At 39.0% G+C, this 19,977-nt stretch overlaps 1 protein-coding gene across 1 annotated transcript; it reads right to left on the bottom strand.

The window, feature by feature from the left end:
• On the bottom strand, positions 10,839 to 14,532 carry LOC109240632 (phosphoribosylamine--glycine ligase-like). The gene is made up of 4 exons (XM_019407330.1): positions 14,172 to 14,532; positions 13,262 to 13,635; positions 12,583 to 13,113; positions 10,839 to 11,663 (listed from the first exon to the last, which is right to left on the bottom strand). The coding sequence occupies exons 1-4, from the start codon at positions 14,404 to 14,406 to the stop codon at positions 11,256 to 11,258; spliced, it is 1,548 nt and encodes a 515-aa protein (XP_019262875.1). The 5' UTR covers positions 14,407 to 14,532; the 3' UTR covers positions 10,839 to 11,255.

Genomic DNA, 19,977 nt, shown 5'->3' with positions numbered 1-19,977 from the left:
CCCATTTAGGCCAAGAAGAGGGACTCACCGAAGCGAGAGAGGTATGCTCCCTTACTAGCTGCTCATAATTTTTGTGTTTCACCCTTAGATATAGTCTACGCATTGGAGAAGCTCGGCCCATAAGGGAAGTGGCCACAGAATATGAGGTCCGACCCGAACACCAGGAAGTCAAACGCCCTCTGCGAATTCCACCAGGAACGAGGTCATAAAACCGAGGATTGTATCGCTCTAAAACAAGAGGTTGTGAACATACTTCACCAAGGGCACTTGAAAGAGTTGTTGAGCGACTGAAGAAGGGCCAACTTCGCTCGAGGACGTGAATAGCACCAGGGCCTGCCAAAACCACCTTCTCCAACTCGAACCATTCAAATGATCATCGGAGGGGGCGATGACGTATTGATCAACCGCGGATGTGCGTAGACTTCACATATTTGAACTAAGCATGCCCAAAAGACTCATTCCCGCTGCCCCATATTGACCAGCACATTGACGCAATAGCCGCGCACGAGCTGTTAAGCTTCCTAGACGCATACTCAGGTTATAACCAGATCCTCATAGAGGAGGAAGACCAGGAGAAGACCACCTTCATCACCCACCAAGGAACGTATTGCTACAGGATGATGCCTCTCGAATTGAAAATGCGGGGGCGACGTATCAAAGGTTGGTAACGAAGATGTTCAAAGACCAACTCGACGAAACCATGGAGGTCTACATAGACGATATGTTGGTCAAGTCCAAAAAGAAAGAGGATCACACCGATCACCTGAAAGAAGCCTTCGATATACTCAGGTGATACAGAATGAAATTGAATCCTGAAAAGTGCGCATTCGGTGTGACTTCAAGGAAATTCCTAGGCTTCATAGTGTCACAACGAGGCGTCGAGATCAAACTCGACCAAATCAAAGCTATAGAGGGGATACCGTAGAACTTAACCAATAAAAAACAGGTTCACAGACTGACCGGCCGTATAGCCGCACTATCAAGATTCATCTCATGGTCATCCGATAGATGCCACAAGTTTTTTGGCGTACTCAAGAAAGATAACGGCCTCTAATGGACCTCCGAGTGCGTCGACACCTTGAAGGAGTTAAAGGCTTACCTATCATCACCGCCACTGCTCTCCAAAGCAGAGCCCGGAGAACGCCTCCTCGTCTACCTGGCCTTATTCGAAGTGGCGGTGAGTGCAGTCCTGGTCCGAGAAAACAAAGGTACATTCTCCCATCTATAACATTAGCAAAACCTTAGTCGACGCCGAGATGAGGTACCCCCACCTCGAAAAATTGGCCCTGGCCTTGGTCGTAGCTTCACGAAAGCTTAGACCCTACTTCCAGTGCCACCCCATCTCGGTAGTCACGACTTTTTCCTTGAGAAGTATTTTGCATAAGCCCGAACTATCTGGCAGATTGGCCAAATGGGCCATAGAATTAAGCGAACATGATATCACATATCAACCGCGAACGGCGATAAAGTCGCAAGTACTTACCGACTTTGTTGCCGACTTCAGCGCAAAAATAATGCCTGAAGTCGAAAGAGAAGCCGCCAACACCGCTCCTCAAATAGAATCTATGGATTTTGTATGGTGCCTCTAATGCATCGGGGTCCGGACAGGGGCTCGTACTAGAGGTGCCGATAGGAAAAGTAATTTGCCAGTCCATAAGATGCCCGGACAAGACTAACAATGAGGCCGAGTATGAGGCCGTGATTGCAAGATTAAGGCTGGCACTCAAGTACGGAGAGAGGCGAGTCGTCCTACTCTGCGACTCTCAACTCGTCGTCAACCAAGTCACAGGGCCTTTTTAAATCAAAGAGCAAAGGTTGCAAAAGTATCAGGCTGAGATCTGCAAGTTGCTGCCCGAATTTGATGAATGCCAGCTCGACCAGATCCCTCGAGTGCAAAATATCGAAGCAAACGGCCTCGCCAAACTAGCGGCGGGCACTAAAAACATAACCGGAGAAGGAAACGTGGCCACCCTCCTCCACTCATCGATTGATCAAATCGAGGTAAGGACTATAAACCTAACTTGGTGCTGGCGCAACCGCATTTTTACATACTTTCAGGACAACGTGCTCCCAGATGATAGAAAAGAAGCCAAGAAGCTTCGAATGCAAGCGGACAGGTACAGGATCATAGACAACGACCTATACAAAAGGACGTATGGCGCCCCCTAGCAAAATGCTTAGGCCCAAATCAGACGCGGCGCATTCAAGAAGAAGTCTACGAATGCCACTGCGGAACTCATTCCGGCAATCGAGCTCTGGTCAGATGTCTCATACGAGTAGGTTACTACTGGCCCACCATGAAAAAAAAGGCCATTGACTTCGTGAGAAAATGCGAGCAATGCCAAACATATCCTATGATCCACAAGGCGGGCAAGAACCTCCACTCAGTTACCTCACCTTGGACTTTCATCAAGTAGGGGATGGACATCATCGGCCCCCTCCCAGCTGGGTGAGGTAACGTACGATTTTTTTTGGTTTTAACTGACTATTTTTCTAAGTGGGTAGAAGCAAGAGCATTCGCCCAGATACGCGAACAAGAAGTGATCACCTTCATATGGAAGAATATTGTGTGCCGCTTAGGCCTCCCCAAAGAGATCGGTTGTGACAACGAATCCAAATTCACCGGGGAAAAAATCGTCGAGTTCTTCGAGAAGTGGCATATCAAAAGCATACTCTCCACCCCATACCATCCGCGGGCAATGGGGAAGCAGAGTCCTCCAATAAATCAATACTGAACATCATGAAGAAAAAGCTCGAGAACGCCAAGGGACTATTGCCGGAATTACTGCTAAAAGTGCTATGGGCATACCATATAACGCCAAAAACGAGCACAGGAGAGACACCCTACTCATTAGCCTATAGGACGGCTGCAGTAATACCAGTCGAGGTCGGAGAACCAAGTCTGAGATACGCCCATGAGAGCGGGTTGAGGAACAACGAAAGCAGAAGGCAGGACCTCGACGAAGTCGAAGAACGGAGAGATATGGCCTGCATAAGGATGATCGCCCAAAAACAACAGGCAGAATGCTACTACAACAAAAAAAAACCAAGGTTAGACCACTCAAAGTCGGGGACTACGTACTTAAGGCCAAAACACATGCAAGCAAAGGCCCGTGGGAGGACAAACTGTGAAGGAATTGGGACGGCCCATACAAAATCATAGCAACAACAAACAAATGGTCATTTCAACTAGAAACGATGGAAGGAAAAATACTACCAATCAACTAGAACATCGCCCACCTCAAGTACTTTATCTTCTAAGGAAAAATGTTCTCCGAGCCGTACTCTTTTCCTCTCACATGAGTTTTTTCCCAATTGGGTTTTCCCTGGAAGGTTATAATGAGGTGACAAGGAGGACATTTCAAGCTAAAGTACGAACAGATGAGGACGCAGACCGATTAGTTCATTGCCCAACCTCTTAATACTTCTCCAGGTCGACCAATGAAGGGACTAGATAGAGTGGGACTGGAATGCCGGCCCGAAAACATATACTCCCTCCGTTTCAATTTAGACGAGGTAGTTTGACTCGGCATAGAGCTTAAGAAAAAGAAGAAGACTTTTAAAACTTGTGGTCCTAAAAGCTTAAGGGGTAAAAGTTTTGTGGGGCCATGTCATTTGTGTGGTTATAAAAACATCTCATTAAGGCTAAAATGGGTGAAACGAAGAGTTTAAAGGTGAATTATTTCAAAATTTAGAAATGTGTCATTTATTTTGGAACAGACTAAAAAGGAAAGTGCCTCATCTAATTTGAAACAGAGGGAGTAAATTTCTCCAATATATATAAGCACAGCACAAGTACTTGAAGCTCGCCCGTGTTTCCGCCAAAACAACGCTGCATCAATTAAGCATGGGTTACATTCAACCTCGTTCGAATTAAAAAACATTTGACCTCATTCGAATTAAAAGACATTCGACCTCGTTCAAATTAACTAAACATTCGACCTCGTTCGAATTAACTCACAGTCGACCTCGTTCGAATTAACTCACATTCGACCTCGTTCGAATTAACTCACATTCGACCTCGTTCGAATTAACAAACATTCGACCTCGTTCGAATTAACTAAACATTCGACCTCATTCGAATTAAAACACATTCGACCTCGTTCGAATTAAAACACATTCGAACTCATTTGAATTAAAACACATTTGACCTTGTTCGAAATAAAAGACATTCGACCTCGTTCGAATTCACATTCAGCTTCGTTCAGATCAATTGCGCCTTATAGTTAAGCTCATACGGCCCTCGATCATTGTTGGGTTTAGGTTACGTCCGACCTCGCCTATATCAACTAAGTTACGTTTCAAATTAAGATCCGGCAATGTTTGACTTCGTTTAACAACACTTATTGGCCCCAGGTCACGACTACCTAGTTTGGCATTCGAACTCGATCAACGTACGAACTGATATTCTACAACTAAAAGCGGCTAAACGGCAGAATTAAGGAAAGAAGCATACAAGACCAAATAGAGAAAAGATGCAGAAACAAACAAAATAACATTTCATACTCTAAAAATATTCTTTACAAAGGCTAAACAGACGCCCACAAAAGTATGCACAAAAATTACAAGGGAATAACTAATTAGCAGCGCCATCTCCACTATCGCCCTCGCCATTAGAGTATGCGTCCTCGTACCAGGCACCCTGTTCAATCTCATCCATATCCTCTTCGCCATCACCATTCCCCAGTGTAGCAGGGTCATAACCACAAGCAACCCGAGCTACATGCGCCTTAGAACGAGTATCCTCAAAATCAGCCTCAGGAACTCTCCCCGCCATCATCAAATTCCTGAATATGCCTAGCTGGGCCTCGGCATGGATCCAGTTCTCATACAAATCCGGCTGAAATTTACTTATGACTTTCATAAGCTCGTCATCTTTATGCTTCAGCTCGTCTCTGATAGCTTGAAAATTACCACTCATACCGAACCGCCTACAGATCTCGCGGTGCTTGTTACGGTACTCGCGGTACTTACTTTCCATTTTCTTAAAAGTGGCTCTACGGCTCTCCTCTTGGCGAGGACTCTCAATCTCCAAGATAATGGTCTATAAAAAAAAGAGCAAAAGAGAAAGAAAGTCAGTCTTAAAAGAGAGAGAGAGAGAGAGAGAGAGAGAGAGAGAGATGTAAGGCATAGAAACTAGGAAGATCGGAAAACTTACCCTTAGGGCGAGGCCGACTACGCCCGACGACAGGGCGGCATCATTGAACGTTGCTAGGGTCCTGCCCTCAATATTAGAACAAAGGGGACACAAGGAGGGGACCACGTCCTCTGTGTTCACCAACAGGTTGATGGGGATTACGATGGTACGAGTAGACCCCTCCAACCTCACCTCCACCCGAGTGAACCCTTCATTGAACATCCTCACCTCCTCGAAATCAACATCAGAACCGGTTTCATAACCGTCCTTGGCAATGCCCTTTACTCTCTCCTCGGCCGACAAAGGAATACCAACAGGTTCCGAGGATGATGGCTTGTTTCTTAGCACGGCGTCCGCAGCCTCAGATAACCCTCCAACTTCAACTGCAACCTCGGGTAAAGGAACATCTTCCACGAACCCCATAGGCAGCAGAGTTTCGATGGATAGATTCGCGTCGCTCTCTGACGCAACTATGGCTGGCTCACGATCACTCCTTGTAGGGTCCGCAGCTCTAACTATCCCGTCGGCGACATCCACCGCCCTTCTCTTGAGCAGAACCAAGTCTTCCTCGCTTTGGGATGACTCGTCAACCAAATGCAGCACATTAAGTGGTGGATTCTCAGATATTGGAGCCGCCGCTGGTCGAGTTGGTCTAGATGAGGCTAAAGGCCGAGTTGAGGCAGATGATCGGGTAGACACAGCTGCTATCCCGGTCGAGGTAGACCCCTTCGTAGTAGTCGCTTGTCAAAATGCGGGAGTAGGAGCCCTCGACCTCCTCAAACCTCTCCATGTTGAAGACAAAAAGAAGGAACAAAATCATTACCCGCAAAGATACAATCAAAAATACAATGACAAAGACCTGAGGTAAGCAGACTTACCGAGTGGCTTAGGTCCAAAATTCTCGCGGAAGGTCGTCCACTCGTGGATACCCACTATATGAGGAAGAACCCGATTAACCCAGTCGTGAATGTCCTCAACCAAAGGAGGGGGTTCGACCTCGGCTGCGTGAAGAAAAGAGTCAATATAACAAGAGTCGACCAGCAAAAAGTACAATGAAGGGAAAACGAAGGGTACTTACGGGCGTAGTTCTAAAGCTCAGGGAACCCGCTTGCATTAATCACTACGTCTTCGGTTCTGACGTAGAAGTAATTGAGCCAGAACTGGCGTTTGGGCTTATCATCCATTTTTACCACTAGGCATTTGCTGCCTTGGTTGCGGAGGTGTAACATCGTTCCCCTTTGAAAATTTGGGGCGAAAAGATGCATCAGGTGGCAGAGTGTCACCTCGGCCCTGGCTAATTCCGCAAATTTTGAGACCATGCGGATGAGCTTGTAGATGTAGGGGAAAGTTGGGCCAGGCACACGCGGTAATAGCGGCAGAATTCTTCGGACAGGGGAAGAATAGGAAAAGAATAGCCCACATGGAAGGGATACGCATAGAAGGCGCAGTACCCTGGGCGGTGTATTTGCACTACGTCGTGCCCACCGGGGATCAGGTCTATGTGGGCAGGAATTTTGAATCTGGCCCTAAATTCGGTGAGAGCCGCCTCTGTCATCAACGACTCCAAAATTTTAGGGTCATCCTCTGGCAACTTCGAGAAATCAGACCTAGCTTTCTCCCTACGAGGAATTATTTCCTCCACCGTAGGGAAGCTCTCATCCTCTGCAATAATGGTAGCCCCATCGTCATGAGGGGGCATGCTCACTGTCAGTGGAACTGGATCAGATGTCCTCGCGGAAGAAGAAGATGCATTAGCCATGTTTGGTTGTTTATATAAGAAGAAAATGCAAGTACAAAGGAGGTATGAGTAGCAAAAATTGTTGAAACTAGGAAAAATTGGGATGTAAAGGTGGGAACAACGAAAGAAAGAACACTAGGAAGAAGAAGGAAAGATGTAGAGGTTCGAATGCTTGAAACGCAAAGGATCAAATAGAGGGTTTTCTATCCCTATTTACAAAAAATCCAGGCACCTTAATCAAGAATACAAATCATCGAAGCACAAATATCGAAACGACAGAGGCACGGGAAGCGACGCAACGCATCGGAAAAATGCGTAATACTGACGCATGATGTCATGATGTCATTCTGAACCGATGTAACGATAAGTTCTGGCTCACGAAGTGCCACGTTACCACTTCGCCATGAGCATTATTACTCGACCTGCCCACCTAAATCTCTCAACTACGACTAATGAAGTCGCTCATCGAGGCCGTCTGAGAGACGACCTCGATAAGCGGAGGGACTAACTGTATAGGTCAAAATCTGACTAAGGATATTCTACATGAAGTGATATTATTCAAAGTAATTTGACTGAGGTCGACTAATGACTAATGGAACTCATTGCCGAGCAGTCGATCGTGGCCGAGGTCAAGTGTCGGAAGGAGCAGTAATGGCTATTTTAGTAATAGGATTTTTAAGGGAATATTTCATTGAATATTCTCTCTGTTGTAGTTTTAGGGTAATCAAGGGTATGTCCCTTATAAATAGAAAGAGAGATTAGGTGATAGGCATGTAAGATTCTCTGATAAGAACTCTCTTGAAAAGCAAACTCTCTAGATAAATACAAATATCATCTTTCCAAAGAGATTCGGTTGGTTGATTATTCTATGTTTTTCCCATCAGATCCGAGAAAGTCTCCAATATTCTCATAGTTATTTGTCATTCATCATTGTCAGAAAGAAGAATCATCCACCTCATTCAATATTGGGTGAATCATTCTCTTTATTTATATTTAGTGTCATTTATTGTTATTTAATGCTTGTTATTTTCATCTCATTATTGGCCTTGAAACATTAAATACACTTTACATTAAACATGTTCCGATATTGTCCTACATCATCCACGTAGGCTGATTTTAGATCTGAAGTTATTATCTTTAACAAGGATTAACCTCTTATATATTAAATTAATTAGTTTAACCAAAGGTTCATATTTTTTTGTCAAACAATATATATACACACAACTTAATCTTTATCTTTTCTTCGTATGAGATTATTCTTTTTACATTTTGTTTGAAATATTTCAAATATATAATTTTTTTTCTTTGCGAGTTAATTGAGTGTTAATTTACTAGTACTAGAGCTACCTTTTACATTCTTAAATTGTAAAGTTTCATATCCACATGAGACCTTTTCCTTCCTATACCCCTTACACAATAAAAATAAGAATGGAAATCTTCTTGTACAACTTGATTTTTCCTTGATACTATTGCAACTTTTGTCATAGACAAATTTATGATTTAAATTTGATAATATTTGATAATATTAGTATTTAAGGTGTTAGTATCAAAGATATGTAATTTTAAATTATTCATTCACCATTAAATATATTTGTTGCTATTTAACTAAATTTTTAAGTTATACTCCTATATGTTAAATAAGATGCATTCGCATCAAGCTGTGCACGAGGACAGCTCTCTTTAATCACATTTATATCAGGGAACCACATGAAACATACCCTACATAAGTACATTATATCACTACTAGGAATTTGGCAAAAATCAATCAAGGTCGATCGACCAATTTTGGTCGGTCAAAATACCGGCCAAAAAATCGCTCAAAGTTGGTCGGTTTTTCAAAATATTTTATTTTTTAATTTTTCTTTTACGAAACCGACCAACTTTGGTCGGTTTTCTTTGGCGCAAAAATGCGAGAAACTATTTTTGAGTCCCGCAAATTTATTTTTCAAGAAAACGACCAACTTTGGTCTGTTTTTCATTTAAAATAAATTAATATTAATATTAAAAACCGGTCGAAATTGGTCGGTTAATTTGGCCGGTCATTTTAAAAAACCAACCAGTTTTGGTTGGTAATTTTATTTGTTAGTAAAACCGACCAACTTTGGTCGGTTATTTTCGTGCGAAAATACAATTAAAGAGTTTAAATCAAATAAAAGACAGTCTTAAAACAAAATGCACCAATGGTCTAGTGATAGAGTAGTATCCTGCCACAATACGGACCCCGGTTTGATTCCCAGTTGGTGCATTTATTATAATTACATAATTAAAATACCGACCAACTTTGGTCGATTTTTTCGGCAATATTTATTTATTTTTTTAATTTAGTTGACCCACCAAAGCTGGTGGGTAATTTTCGACCAATTTTGGTCGGTATGCCCTTCCGACCTTCAAAATACCGTCCACACATAAATGATCACGTTTTGGACGGTTATTGGCCATTACCAACCAACTTTCGTCGGTTTTTTTGGACGATTTTGCCCGAATTTCTAGTAGTGTATTGTTTGCCTAACTACACATGAGCACTTTTCTTAACAAGAATTATTGCAATAGAATAATAATTAGGAGGATTTAAAAAAGCATTATGATATTAAGATTTCCAAGGTTTAGCTAAGGCTCAGCTCAGGACCTCACTACTCGTCAATAATTGGTTTGGTATTGCTACCGACAATTTATTCTCCATTCTTACTCAATTACTACACACACAAAACACATGCGTTTTTTACTTCACACATACTTTTGGAGATATTGTACATTTAAACTTGGCTTCAAAATTTAAAGTTATGTGAATCTAGCTATAACTTTTAAGTTTGGTTTCAGTTGGACACGTTTCATTAAACATTAGGACCACCCTCCTCATATGGGTTGGGACTTATAAGCTGCTACTACTACTACCTGAAAGTAACTTTACGCCAAAAGTAAAGAAAATATCTCGATCTTCGAATGAATTTACTTGCGCTATAGCGTACGACTGCCATGGTTGATTCTAGAAAGTGGAAATTAGACGAATAAAACTGCATTTTTTTAATTAGACTTGAAATTAAATTTTTTTATGTCAACTTCTAATTGATGATGACTGAAAAAAGAACAGCTTATAAATTAACCTTATAACTTTAAATCTCGAAAGGCTGAAGAAGTAAGTTTTCAAATAATAATTTTATTTATAAAGTTTAATGTCTCTTATAATTAAAATTTGATTTTAGGTCAGTATTTTGTTGAGTCGTCTTAACTTACATCGTAAATATGAATTCGAAACAAAGGTTTTCGCTATCAAGGATTTTCCAATCTTAGACTTTTATTTTTTGGTTATTTAGCAGAATAATGTTAACATCCTGATTTGTTAGGCCAAGTTTCTAAAATCAGCTTATTCATTTTTCAAAAGTGCTTTTGGTGAGAAGCAATTTTTATTTGATTAATTAATTTTTTAAAACACTTTTGAGCAACAATTAGTGTTATTTGGCCAAGGTTTTCAAAAGTATTTTAAAGTGTATTTTTTCCAAAAATATTTTTCAAACAAGTAATTTTGGAAAGAAATTACTTTTTCCTCCTATATATGGCACTCTTGTGAACAATTACAATTATTTCCAACACCTATACATGGCACTGTTGTGAACAATAACAATCATTTTCAACTCTCCTTTCTATTCTCACCTTCTTCTATGCTGGTTTTGGTTATTGAATTTTCTGTTAGTTCCGTTCCCAATTTATAACTGGAAAAGCTTATTGAATCCTGGAAGATATGCTTAATTTTATTCATCATTGGTGCAGGCGAAATAACCTTAAGGACAGTGTCTTTAACAAGCCTCAAGCTTTTACCGGGCGTCGTGTATCATTATACACACATCATAACTCATAAGACTCTAAAAATATACAATTTGTAATCATAAATGCAAAATTCTTGGCCGTTCCTCTATTCAATCCTTTTCGTCCTCCCTATTGCAATACAAAATTAATAGGGCTTTCTTCTACGAGTTAAAGTATGGAATTTCGTTCACTCAGTTTAACCATATGACATAAAATTATACAATAGAGAATCATATCAAAGTCTACTCCGTAAACAAAAAGTACAGAGATCCAACTAGATTATAAAGTTACAAAATCAGATGTGCACATAACACATTGCAGCTAATCATACTCATTCCAGAAAAACAAACACACTTATTACGGTTAAAGTGTTCTATTCTTAATTCTTGGTTTTCAATCTATTCCCGGGTCCTTTCATTTCGTCTAACATTGGATGGCTCCATTATATATACTTCAGTCCGATCAAACACCACGCCAGATGAGTTGTCTGATACAATCAACAAGCTGATATCCATATCACGCTCCAAAAATGTTATTATACTCCCTCCATATGTATCGTACAATTGTAAGAGTTCACCCTTAAGAATATTGTTTCTGAGGTAGTGCTCTCCAACCAATATCTCGTCTATAAAAACCTCCAGGCCAGCTAATTTGTTCAACGGCTTGGTAGGCTCTATCTCGTGCCTCTTCAAGATCCTCCCCTTTCGCTGTGACTCCAAGAACACGTCCCCCAGTAGCTATGAAATTTCCATCTGCATCAAAAGCAGTCCCAGCGTGGAAAACTTTGACTGACGGAGCAACCTGCTCTGCTTCCTCAAGTTTATGGATGACTGTTCCTTTCTGGTAGCTGCCCGGGTAGCCTTTACTTGCCATTACAACCACCATCGCTGACCCAGGAGACCAGTCCAAAGACACCCCACGCAGCTTCCCACGACAAGCTGCCAACAGAACTTCGACCAAATCAGACTCTAAGCGGACCATCAACACCTGCAATCACAGGAAAAAGAATTTAAAACTCTTTGAAAAGTGATATCCCGGCAATATGGAACAAAACAGGGTCTCTAAATCACCTCCCTCACCACAATGTACTCAATTTCCATCCCAATGTTCGTAAAAAATTATCAGTAACTCTTTGGGATTGCTAATTATCCAAGAAAGGTTCAATCGAACGTTCACTTGAACCCTTATTCAGCTACTCAAACTGCTTCTTTAGATGCAACTAAATAGGAACTATGAGGTCCCATAATAAGCTAAGTCTATTAATTAAGACAGATAATAGCAACCATACTTCTGATCCACCAAAAATAATAGCAACCACACTTCGATAAAAACGCGATGAAACTGAACACCCTAGGAGAGATGCTCTAACATGAACAGATTGCAAGTAATATGGCAACAACTTGAAAGAGGATTATGTAAAGAGGCAATAGTAACTTTTTATCCAAATAGGAATGCCAAAAGATTATGAATCATAGAGATCAGATATTCAAGTTATGGGTCCATAACTAGAAGAAGAGCACCAGCTCACCTCGCAAAAGCGCCGCTATTATCCACCTCTGAACCAATCAGTTTCTCACGCTAGTAATTTTCAACCAATTTAGCAATATTTTTCACTTGTAGGACACAATAGTGATAACTCTCTTTTCACAAAAGAATGAAAGTATATGTTACTCTGCAGTGCATCTATTGCTGCTGAAAGACTACTTAGCAAGCGCCACGTCATGTGATCAATAGAAAGCAGTATGTTTCAAACAACATATTCATCATATACCAAAGTGAATTAGTAAAATAGCTGAAGCTTCCAGTGCCTCCCTATGCTTAACTTGAAACAAAGATCTATGGTACTAACACAACTTTCAACACGAGTAACAGGTTTGATTGCAAGTGGAAAGTAAATCCAACTAACCTGGCATTCTGGATCTCCAAAGCGCACATTGTACTCAATTAACTTCGGAAAACCAGTTTTCTTCTCAATCATGAGCCCCGCATACAGAACCCCGACAAACTTGCAGCCTTCTTCAGCCATTCCCTTTACTGTAGGGAAAATAATAGAATCCATGACCACTGATTGCAGTTCTTTTGTCAAGACAGGAGCTGGAGAATATGCCCCCATCCCACCAGTATTTGGTCCTGTATCGCCGTCCCCAACTCGTTTGTGGTCTTGAGCAGATTCTAAAGGTATGGCATGCTCACCATCTACCAGGGCAAAAAATGATGCTTCCTCTCCTTCCAGGTATTCCTCTACAATGACTCGAGAACCAGCAGAACCAAAAACATTTTCCACAAGCATAGAATCAACCGCCTCATATGCTTGCTCCAATGTCATGGCAACAATAACTCCTTTACCGGCAGCCAATCCATCAGCTTTGACAACAATGGGGGCACCTTCCTGTTTGATGTACTCTTTTGCAGCGGATGGGTCCGTAAATGCTTGATACTGCACAATTATATCCACCATAGATGAAGTCAAATCAAGACATGAATTGAACCAAATAACTAAAAAAGCCAAGTATCATATGACTAGTAATATATTTTTATTAAAAAGAACAAGCAAATATAGATGAAACAAGATATATTGCACAAACCTTTGCAGTTGGAATTCCATATTTATCGCATAAACTCTTCATAAAGTTCTTAGAACCTTCTAAAGCAGCTGCTTCTGAAGAGGGACCAAAGGTAGGAATTCCTTCCTTAACGAGGTCATTAGCAAGACCTGCAACAAGCGGAGCCTCTGGTCCCACAACAACTAGCCCAACTCCCCATTTACGACAGAAAGCGATCACAGCTGAGCTATCTAAAACATCAAGGTCTGCTATGCAAGTCGCGTCTCCTGAGCTGGAAATTCCAGCATTACCAGGTGCACAGAAAATTGCATCACAAGAAGGGGATCGCCTTAGAGCATGACAGAGCGCATGCTCTCTCCCTCCTCCTCCAATTACCAAGACAACCACCCTTTCTTCTATAGTACCAAATAGAATGAATCAATAAATAATGCAAAAAATTATAACAGCTTCTACACTATATCCATATTATCTGTGCTAATAATGCTAGTCAAATAGCTAGTCTGTGCCAGAATAAAAGTATAACCAAAAGAATTGATGCTTTAACATAAAAAAGAAAGAATCTTTTGGCATTATATGGCATGATGGCTATTCCAAACTATTGAATAACAACTCAAAATTCCATCTTACTCTAAAGGGAAGTGAAAATCAAAACGTAAGACAAGAAGCAGGCATTAACATATTCATTCAGCGAGAAAAAAAAAAGAATCATTTTAGAATAAGCAGAATAATCGAGAATCAGAAGACATATAATTGCTAAAATTTTAGCCAAACAAAGTACAAAAAATAGCTTTCAAAAGCGGAAAGAACCAATTAAGAGAAGCAAAGTAAGTAAAGATAGCTGCTTTAGGAGATAACACTGAAAAAATTTAAAAAGCAAAAAACCCAATTTCTCATACATTGGAAAGATAAAACTGGAGTTAGTAGTTCTTACTAGGATTGCCATTATCCACAGAAAGACTATTGAACACAGCGGCGAAAGATTTGGAAGTATTAAAACCACGGCAAGAAGAATGACGAACTGAAAAATTGGAACAATTCCAACTGGTGGAACTGAGGTTGAAAAACCGTTGTTGGTTTGCAGAGAACAGCTTCGCTGAATGGTTTTGGCAATTGCTTACAAACTTTAATGAAGTAGTAGCTCCTATACTGAGAGAGATACAGGTCATTTCTTTACCAATTCAGCTCCTTAACCTCACTTCGCCAAGAAAAGAAAAAAAATTCGTAGGGAAGAGGACGGAGTGCTTTAGGTTTTAGTGGGCTGTTTGGGGTTTTAGCACCTGTTTGACAAAGCTGGGAGATCAAAAGTATTTTTTTTTTACTTTTGTCAAAAAAAAAAAGTATTTATATGAAATATGAGGCCTTTGACCAAAATAGAGATATATTTTTTATAATAATAAAAAATTAATTTTTTCAAGATAAAAATATTCTAACGACCTTTATTATAGTAACGGCGATCAAATGGCTTTTAGAAATATTTGTTAGAAACCAAAAGTTATGGTAATTTCCTAGTCTGCATTTTCAATTTGGTTTTCTTTTTCTATATAAAAACTTCCCACAGAATCAGTAAAACCCAACTTTATAAATGTATAATGTTAACTTACACTATAAGTTAGTAATTCTATCAGCAATATTACTCGATTCTCTTGGGAAATTTTACACTATGGAAGAATGAATACAAATTCTTATTTAAGGAACAAAGTTATGATCCAAAGTTCTTTTGTTCCAACAACTCGTCATTCATAGCTTTGCTAGAAGGCGTAAGATTTTTAAACTTTTAATTTATAAATTAATAATATAACATAATAACAAAAAAAAGATATATTAAAAGTTCGAGAAAATTTTTAAAAATAAATAAATAAACTGATAGAAAACGTGATATAGCATATAGTTTTACAAGTATAAACAATAGAATAGTGCTAAATTTACTACTACTATATAATACAAACCAGTTATAATGTCTTAACTTTCAAAAAAATAAAAATCACAACTTCTTAAAAAGTTTTTTTATCAAACTACACATTTTGTGGATTGCCACAGCAGTTGGACCAACCTTTTGTTATGTAGGAAATAGAGTTCACCCATTAAGGGGCGTTCTTAGGGCCCACTAGCGTAAAATACAATAATTTTAGTAATTACTGTAACCTTAGTATTCCCTATATAAGTACATTTACTATGTACAATTAATGGGTACTCTCTGCAGTATTTTTCTGCGCTCTTCTCTCTCAATTTCAGTTAGGGTTTCGATTGTGATATAGGGGTTGCTCCGTCACAACGTGACAACCACCACCGACCAGTGATCCAGCCACGGTTCGTGTGTCTTCCGCTTCCGCGCCACAAGTTCTCGTTTTACGTGCTAAATCTAATGTGTTTAGATTAACGTGTTCCTTCATTGGTATCAGAGCCATAGGCCGGTTTTCTGGTTCGAAAAAAAAACAATAGATTTGTTCTGTTTTTTTTTTTTTTGGTGAAACAAATATGCATTTCTGTTTATTTCTTATGTGCAATTGGAATTAAGGCTGTATTGTGGTCCGGGCCCGAGCCAAAGGGGCCGGGCCAAAGGGGCCTGGGCTTAGGCGGGCCGGGCTTTGGCGGTCCCGGGCCAAACGGTCCCGGGCTTCACGGTCCCAATGGGTGGAACCGGCCGACGGCGGTCCTAAGCCCACATGGTCCCAGGCTAAATAGGTCGGACCCACGGGCCTAAATGGGCCTAACGGGCTTTTTCGTTCCGGGCTATTTTTTTATTCTTTTTATCTAAGGCAATTTCTTGTAAACTATATATGTATATACTAATATAAATTGCTTATATATAGCTATACAAATATATATAGTATATATAATATGTATAGTATAGCATATATATATATATATACATATATATATATATATATATATATATATATATATATATATATATATTAAAGTTTGCATTTAAAAATAAATTAACAAAAAAATAGTAAAACTAAATTTTCATGCATAATAAATTAATAATACTTCAAATTAATCTAACAAACTAAAACATTAAGCATAAATACTTCTAATAATTTTAAAATAACACAAATTGTCGAAAAATCTTAAATACGAATTTCCGGATGACGCTCAAGACAATACTTTATATGCCTCCTTAAACTGCCTGTGCCAGACTCTGAACGAAAATTTAAGACTTGACCACAGTTCTTGCACTTTAATTTCTGACCTTCTTCATTTTCTTCTAGCACCTCAAAGTGTTGCCAAACAAATGAGCGCACTCTTTCCGTACGAGGCATGATTTAACTTGAGATTTGAGAATTGAGAATTTGAGATTGAGACTTGAAGTCTTGAAAATTGGAGAATGAGAGAATGAGAGAAATTGAGATTGAGAAATGAGTATTGAGTGAAGAAATGAAGAGGGGGAGGGGGGTATTTATAGTTTTAGAGAAGGTTAGTTTTGTAAATTGAAAAAGTGTTAAAAATTAAAAAAAGAGGCTATTTGTGCAATATTACCGTTGGCAACGGTCCGTGGGGCCCACCATTTCGAAAAATTAAATATGTAGTGCCTTATATATAGCTTATGCATCTGCAAGTGTAGCAAATTCCTCATCTGAAAGATCTAAAGCCTTATAAATATTTGAATACCAAAAGTGAGGACCTCCTAATTTCATGGTAGGATTTAACATGGCAGCAACACCATAAATAGGGGGGATAGGGAGAAAATATTTTTTAAACTTTTCTTTCATTACATTTATAGCAAGTTGATAAATTCCCCACCTCTGAAAAATCAACAAACAAATCACATAGTGCTGCAATATAAACTAAACAGTTTGAAATAGTAAGATAATATTGCCCAGACAATTCATTTGTAGCTTGATGAAATTGTTGTAAAAAATCTATAAGAATTTTTACATTAATCCAATCTTGATTTGTAAGGATTTCATCATCATCCTCACCACCAACACGAGCATTAAACGTTGCATTAATTGAGTTTCTATATTCATATGCAACAACTAAACTTTCGTACATATAATTCCATCTAGTCGGACAAGCTTTAGGAACTTTCTTTCTCTAAGGCCAAATTCATCACATTTTTTAAAATACTCTCTAAGTCTACTTCTACGGTTTGAATAAAAAAGCCAATTAAGAGCCATTTTAACCTTTTCAATTTCTAAATTTAAAATTCTCATACCATCACCGACGACTAAATGGTAAATATGACAAATACATCTAACATGAAAACAATTACTAAATGCAGGATTTAGTGTATTTGTAAGTAAGCCTATAGCATTAGTGTTACTAGAAGCATTATCCATAGAAATTGACATTATTTTATCTCTAATGCAAAAATATCTACAAATATCTGCAACTGTGTTAGCAATAAACTTACCTGTGTGACGTGAATTAATTATTCTATAAGCAATAATGCGTTTTTGCATTTTCCATTCTTCATCAATCCAATGAGTAGTTACAGTAAGATAATCACAGTCATTACCACTTCTACCAATATCAGTGGTAATAGCAATCCGACAATCTATATGAGTAAATAAATACCGCAAATATTGTTCATATTCATGTTTATATTTACAAATATCGCTCTTTACGGTTACGCGGGGCCAACCTTTATAAGTAGGATTAAAAATTCTTCTAATATAATGCACAAAGCGAGGGTTAGAAGGAAAACTATAGGGTAAGCACATAACAGTAACCATTTTTGCTAATTCTTCATGATCTTTATTTGGATCGTAATACAAAATGCCACCGGTCACAGTGTTAATTAACTAAATTTGAACCTGTACTAGGGTTAACCGTAGTATCTACACTTGTCCCCTCTAGCTGCGCTTTCATTTGTAAAAATCTAGCTTTATCTCTAGGGTGTGTCTTTATGTGTCTAGTCAAACTACCCGTACCGCTACGGTCTCCAGTAAATTTATGCGCCAGCAAACCCCCACAAGTTTTACACTTAGCCTTATTTTGTTCTCTTAATTGAGTAAAAAAGTTCCAAACAAGTGATGTTTCGGGGCGTTTAGAAGGTTGTCTATTAAAAGTAGGGGTTTCTACAGGTGGGTCGGGCGGTGCATCAGTTGGGTTATTAGCAGGACTAGTAGGTGTATCATCTAAATCCGGTTGGGTTTCATCTACATCATCATTTTCAAAGATAGTTTCATTAGGATAAAGAGCATTCATAACTATTTTATTTAATTGTTGACCTGGTGCAACATCATGACAAAATTCACTATCGGAAATTGAAAACAAGGGTTATCACTATCAAGAATAATAGGTGGAGGAGGACGGGTAACAGATCTGGGTCGGGGAGTCGGGGGAAGGGTAGTAGCTTGGCGACTAGATTCACCAATTTTAGATTTTCCCCTACCACCAAACATTTTTTTCAAAGAAAAGGCCATATTAATTATAATTATACAAACTAAAACAAACAAAACTATATTCTTAAAACTTAAGAGTTGGAACGAGTTTACCGAATTGACGAACAACTTATTGAAAATTGAAAATCGTTGAAGACTTGAATACTTCAATTCACCAACTTCACAAATTTTCACGAAATTGCAATAATAAAGTAAGCAATTATAGAAGAAAATTAGATATAGATTGAGAGAGGTTGAGAGAGATTGATGAATTTGTGAGTAAAAATGAAAGACCGAGGGGGTATTTATAATTGAGAATTGGAAAAAGGTGTAATTATATAAAGTTTGAGGGCCAAATGGCTATTTTTTAAACTCCCAAACGGTTAGAATTTGATGGCCAACGGCTAGATTTTAAAAATCTGACCGTTGGTCATTTAAAAAAAAAATTTTAAAAATAGCCGTTGAGGCCCGTTAGGCCAGGTTGAACCGGCCCAGGCCCGCCTGCCGGTCCCGGGCTTAGCGGTCCCGGGCTCGTCGGCTATTTGGGTAGGACCGGCCCGCTACGGGCTTAATGCACCATTTGAGACCGGACCACTGAGACCGGCCCGTTTGGCCCGCGGTCTCGGGCCGGTTCCTGGCTGGTCCCGGCCCACCGTACACTCTTAATTGGAATGAATAAAATAATTTTGTTATATTATTTTCAAATAAGTTTTTAAAACAGTGTGTTAAAGTTTGAACACTGATTTAGAGAAAATCAGTGCTTATTAAATCTAGTATTAATCATTTTTTTGTTAACTTAGAAACTGATCGATTGTATAAAAACAAGGTTTTTGTTTTGTGTTTATCGATCTGTAGCCCCTAAAGTTTCCATAAACAGCCGCCTCAAAACCACCGCGCCACTATCACGAGCATTGTCAAATGGATGGTGGTGATTTATTATAAAACTCTCTTCTCCAATTTTGAGTACTGCCATGGCCGAAATTGGACCTGGGTATTCCAAACTCATAAACTAAAAAGGAAGAAGAGAAATAAACTTTTTTCTTCCTAAATAAAAAAAAATGGAGCACATGGCAAAGAAAACAAGAAGAAGAAGAAACAAAGGTTTCACTTCTTTAATAAATAAAAGTAACGGCGGCTGAAAAAAGTGGAGAAGAAACTTAGGGTTCTCTCTCCTTAAATTTTGTTTTAATAAAAATCATAAAAATAAAATTAAAAAAAAAAACAAAAAAGAAAACAAAACAACATTTTTTTAGGCTGCCAGATAAGCTAGGGCTTTTTTTTTTTTATGGGCTAAAGGCCCACGTAGAATTGGTTAAAGAAGCGAAGAATTAACCTTTAATTGGCTTGAAGCCTATGTTCTTTCTTGGAATTTTTACCTCCTATAGCAAAGGTTAACACCTTATTTAT

The sequence above is a fragment of the Nicotiana attenuata genome, chromosome 1 (assembly GCF_001879085.1).
Source record: "Nicotiana attenuata strain UT chromosome 1, NIATTr2, whole genome shotgun sequence".
Taxonomy (NCBI): domain Eukaryota; kingdom Viridiplantae; phylum Streptophyta; class Magnoliopsida; order Solanales; family Solanaceae; genus Nicotiana; species Nicotiana attenuata.
This window is presented reverse-complemented; position numbering and strand designations above follow the sequence as displayed.

What these genes read in the sequence shown, in the direction of transcription:
- LOC109240632 (XM_019407330.1), bottom strand. Translation starts at nt 14,406, where the DNA reads ATGACCTGTATCTCTCTCAGTATAGGAGCTACTACTTCATTAAAGTTT. An exon ending in TGTGGATAATGGCAATCCTA is followed by an intron (nt 13,636 to 14,171) that starts GTAAGAACTACT and finishes TTGGTACTATAG; the next exon opens with AAGAAAGGGTGGTTGTCTTG. An exon ending in ATGGAATTCCAACTGCAAAG is followed by an intron (nt 13,114 to 13,261) that starts GTTTGTGCAATA and finishes ATAATTGTGCAG; the next exon opens with TATCAAGCATTTACGGACCC.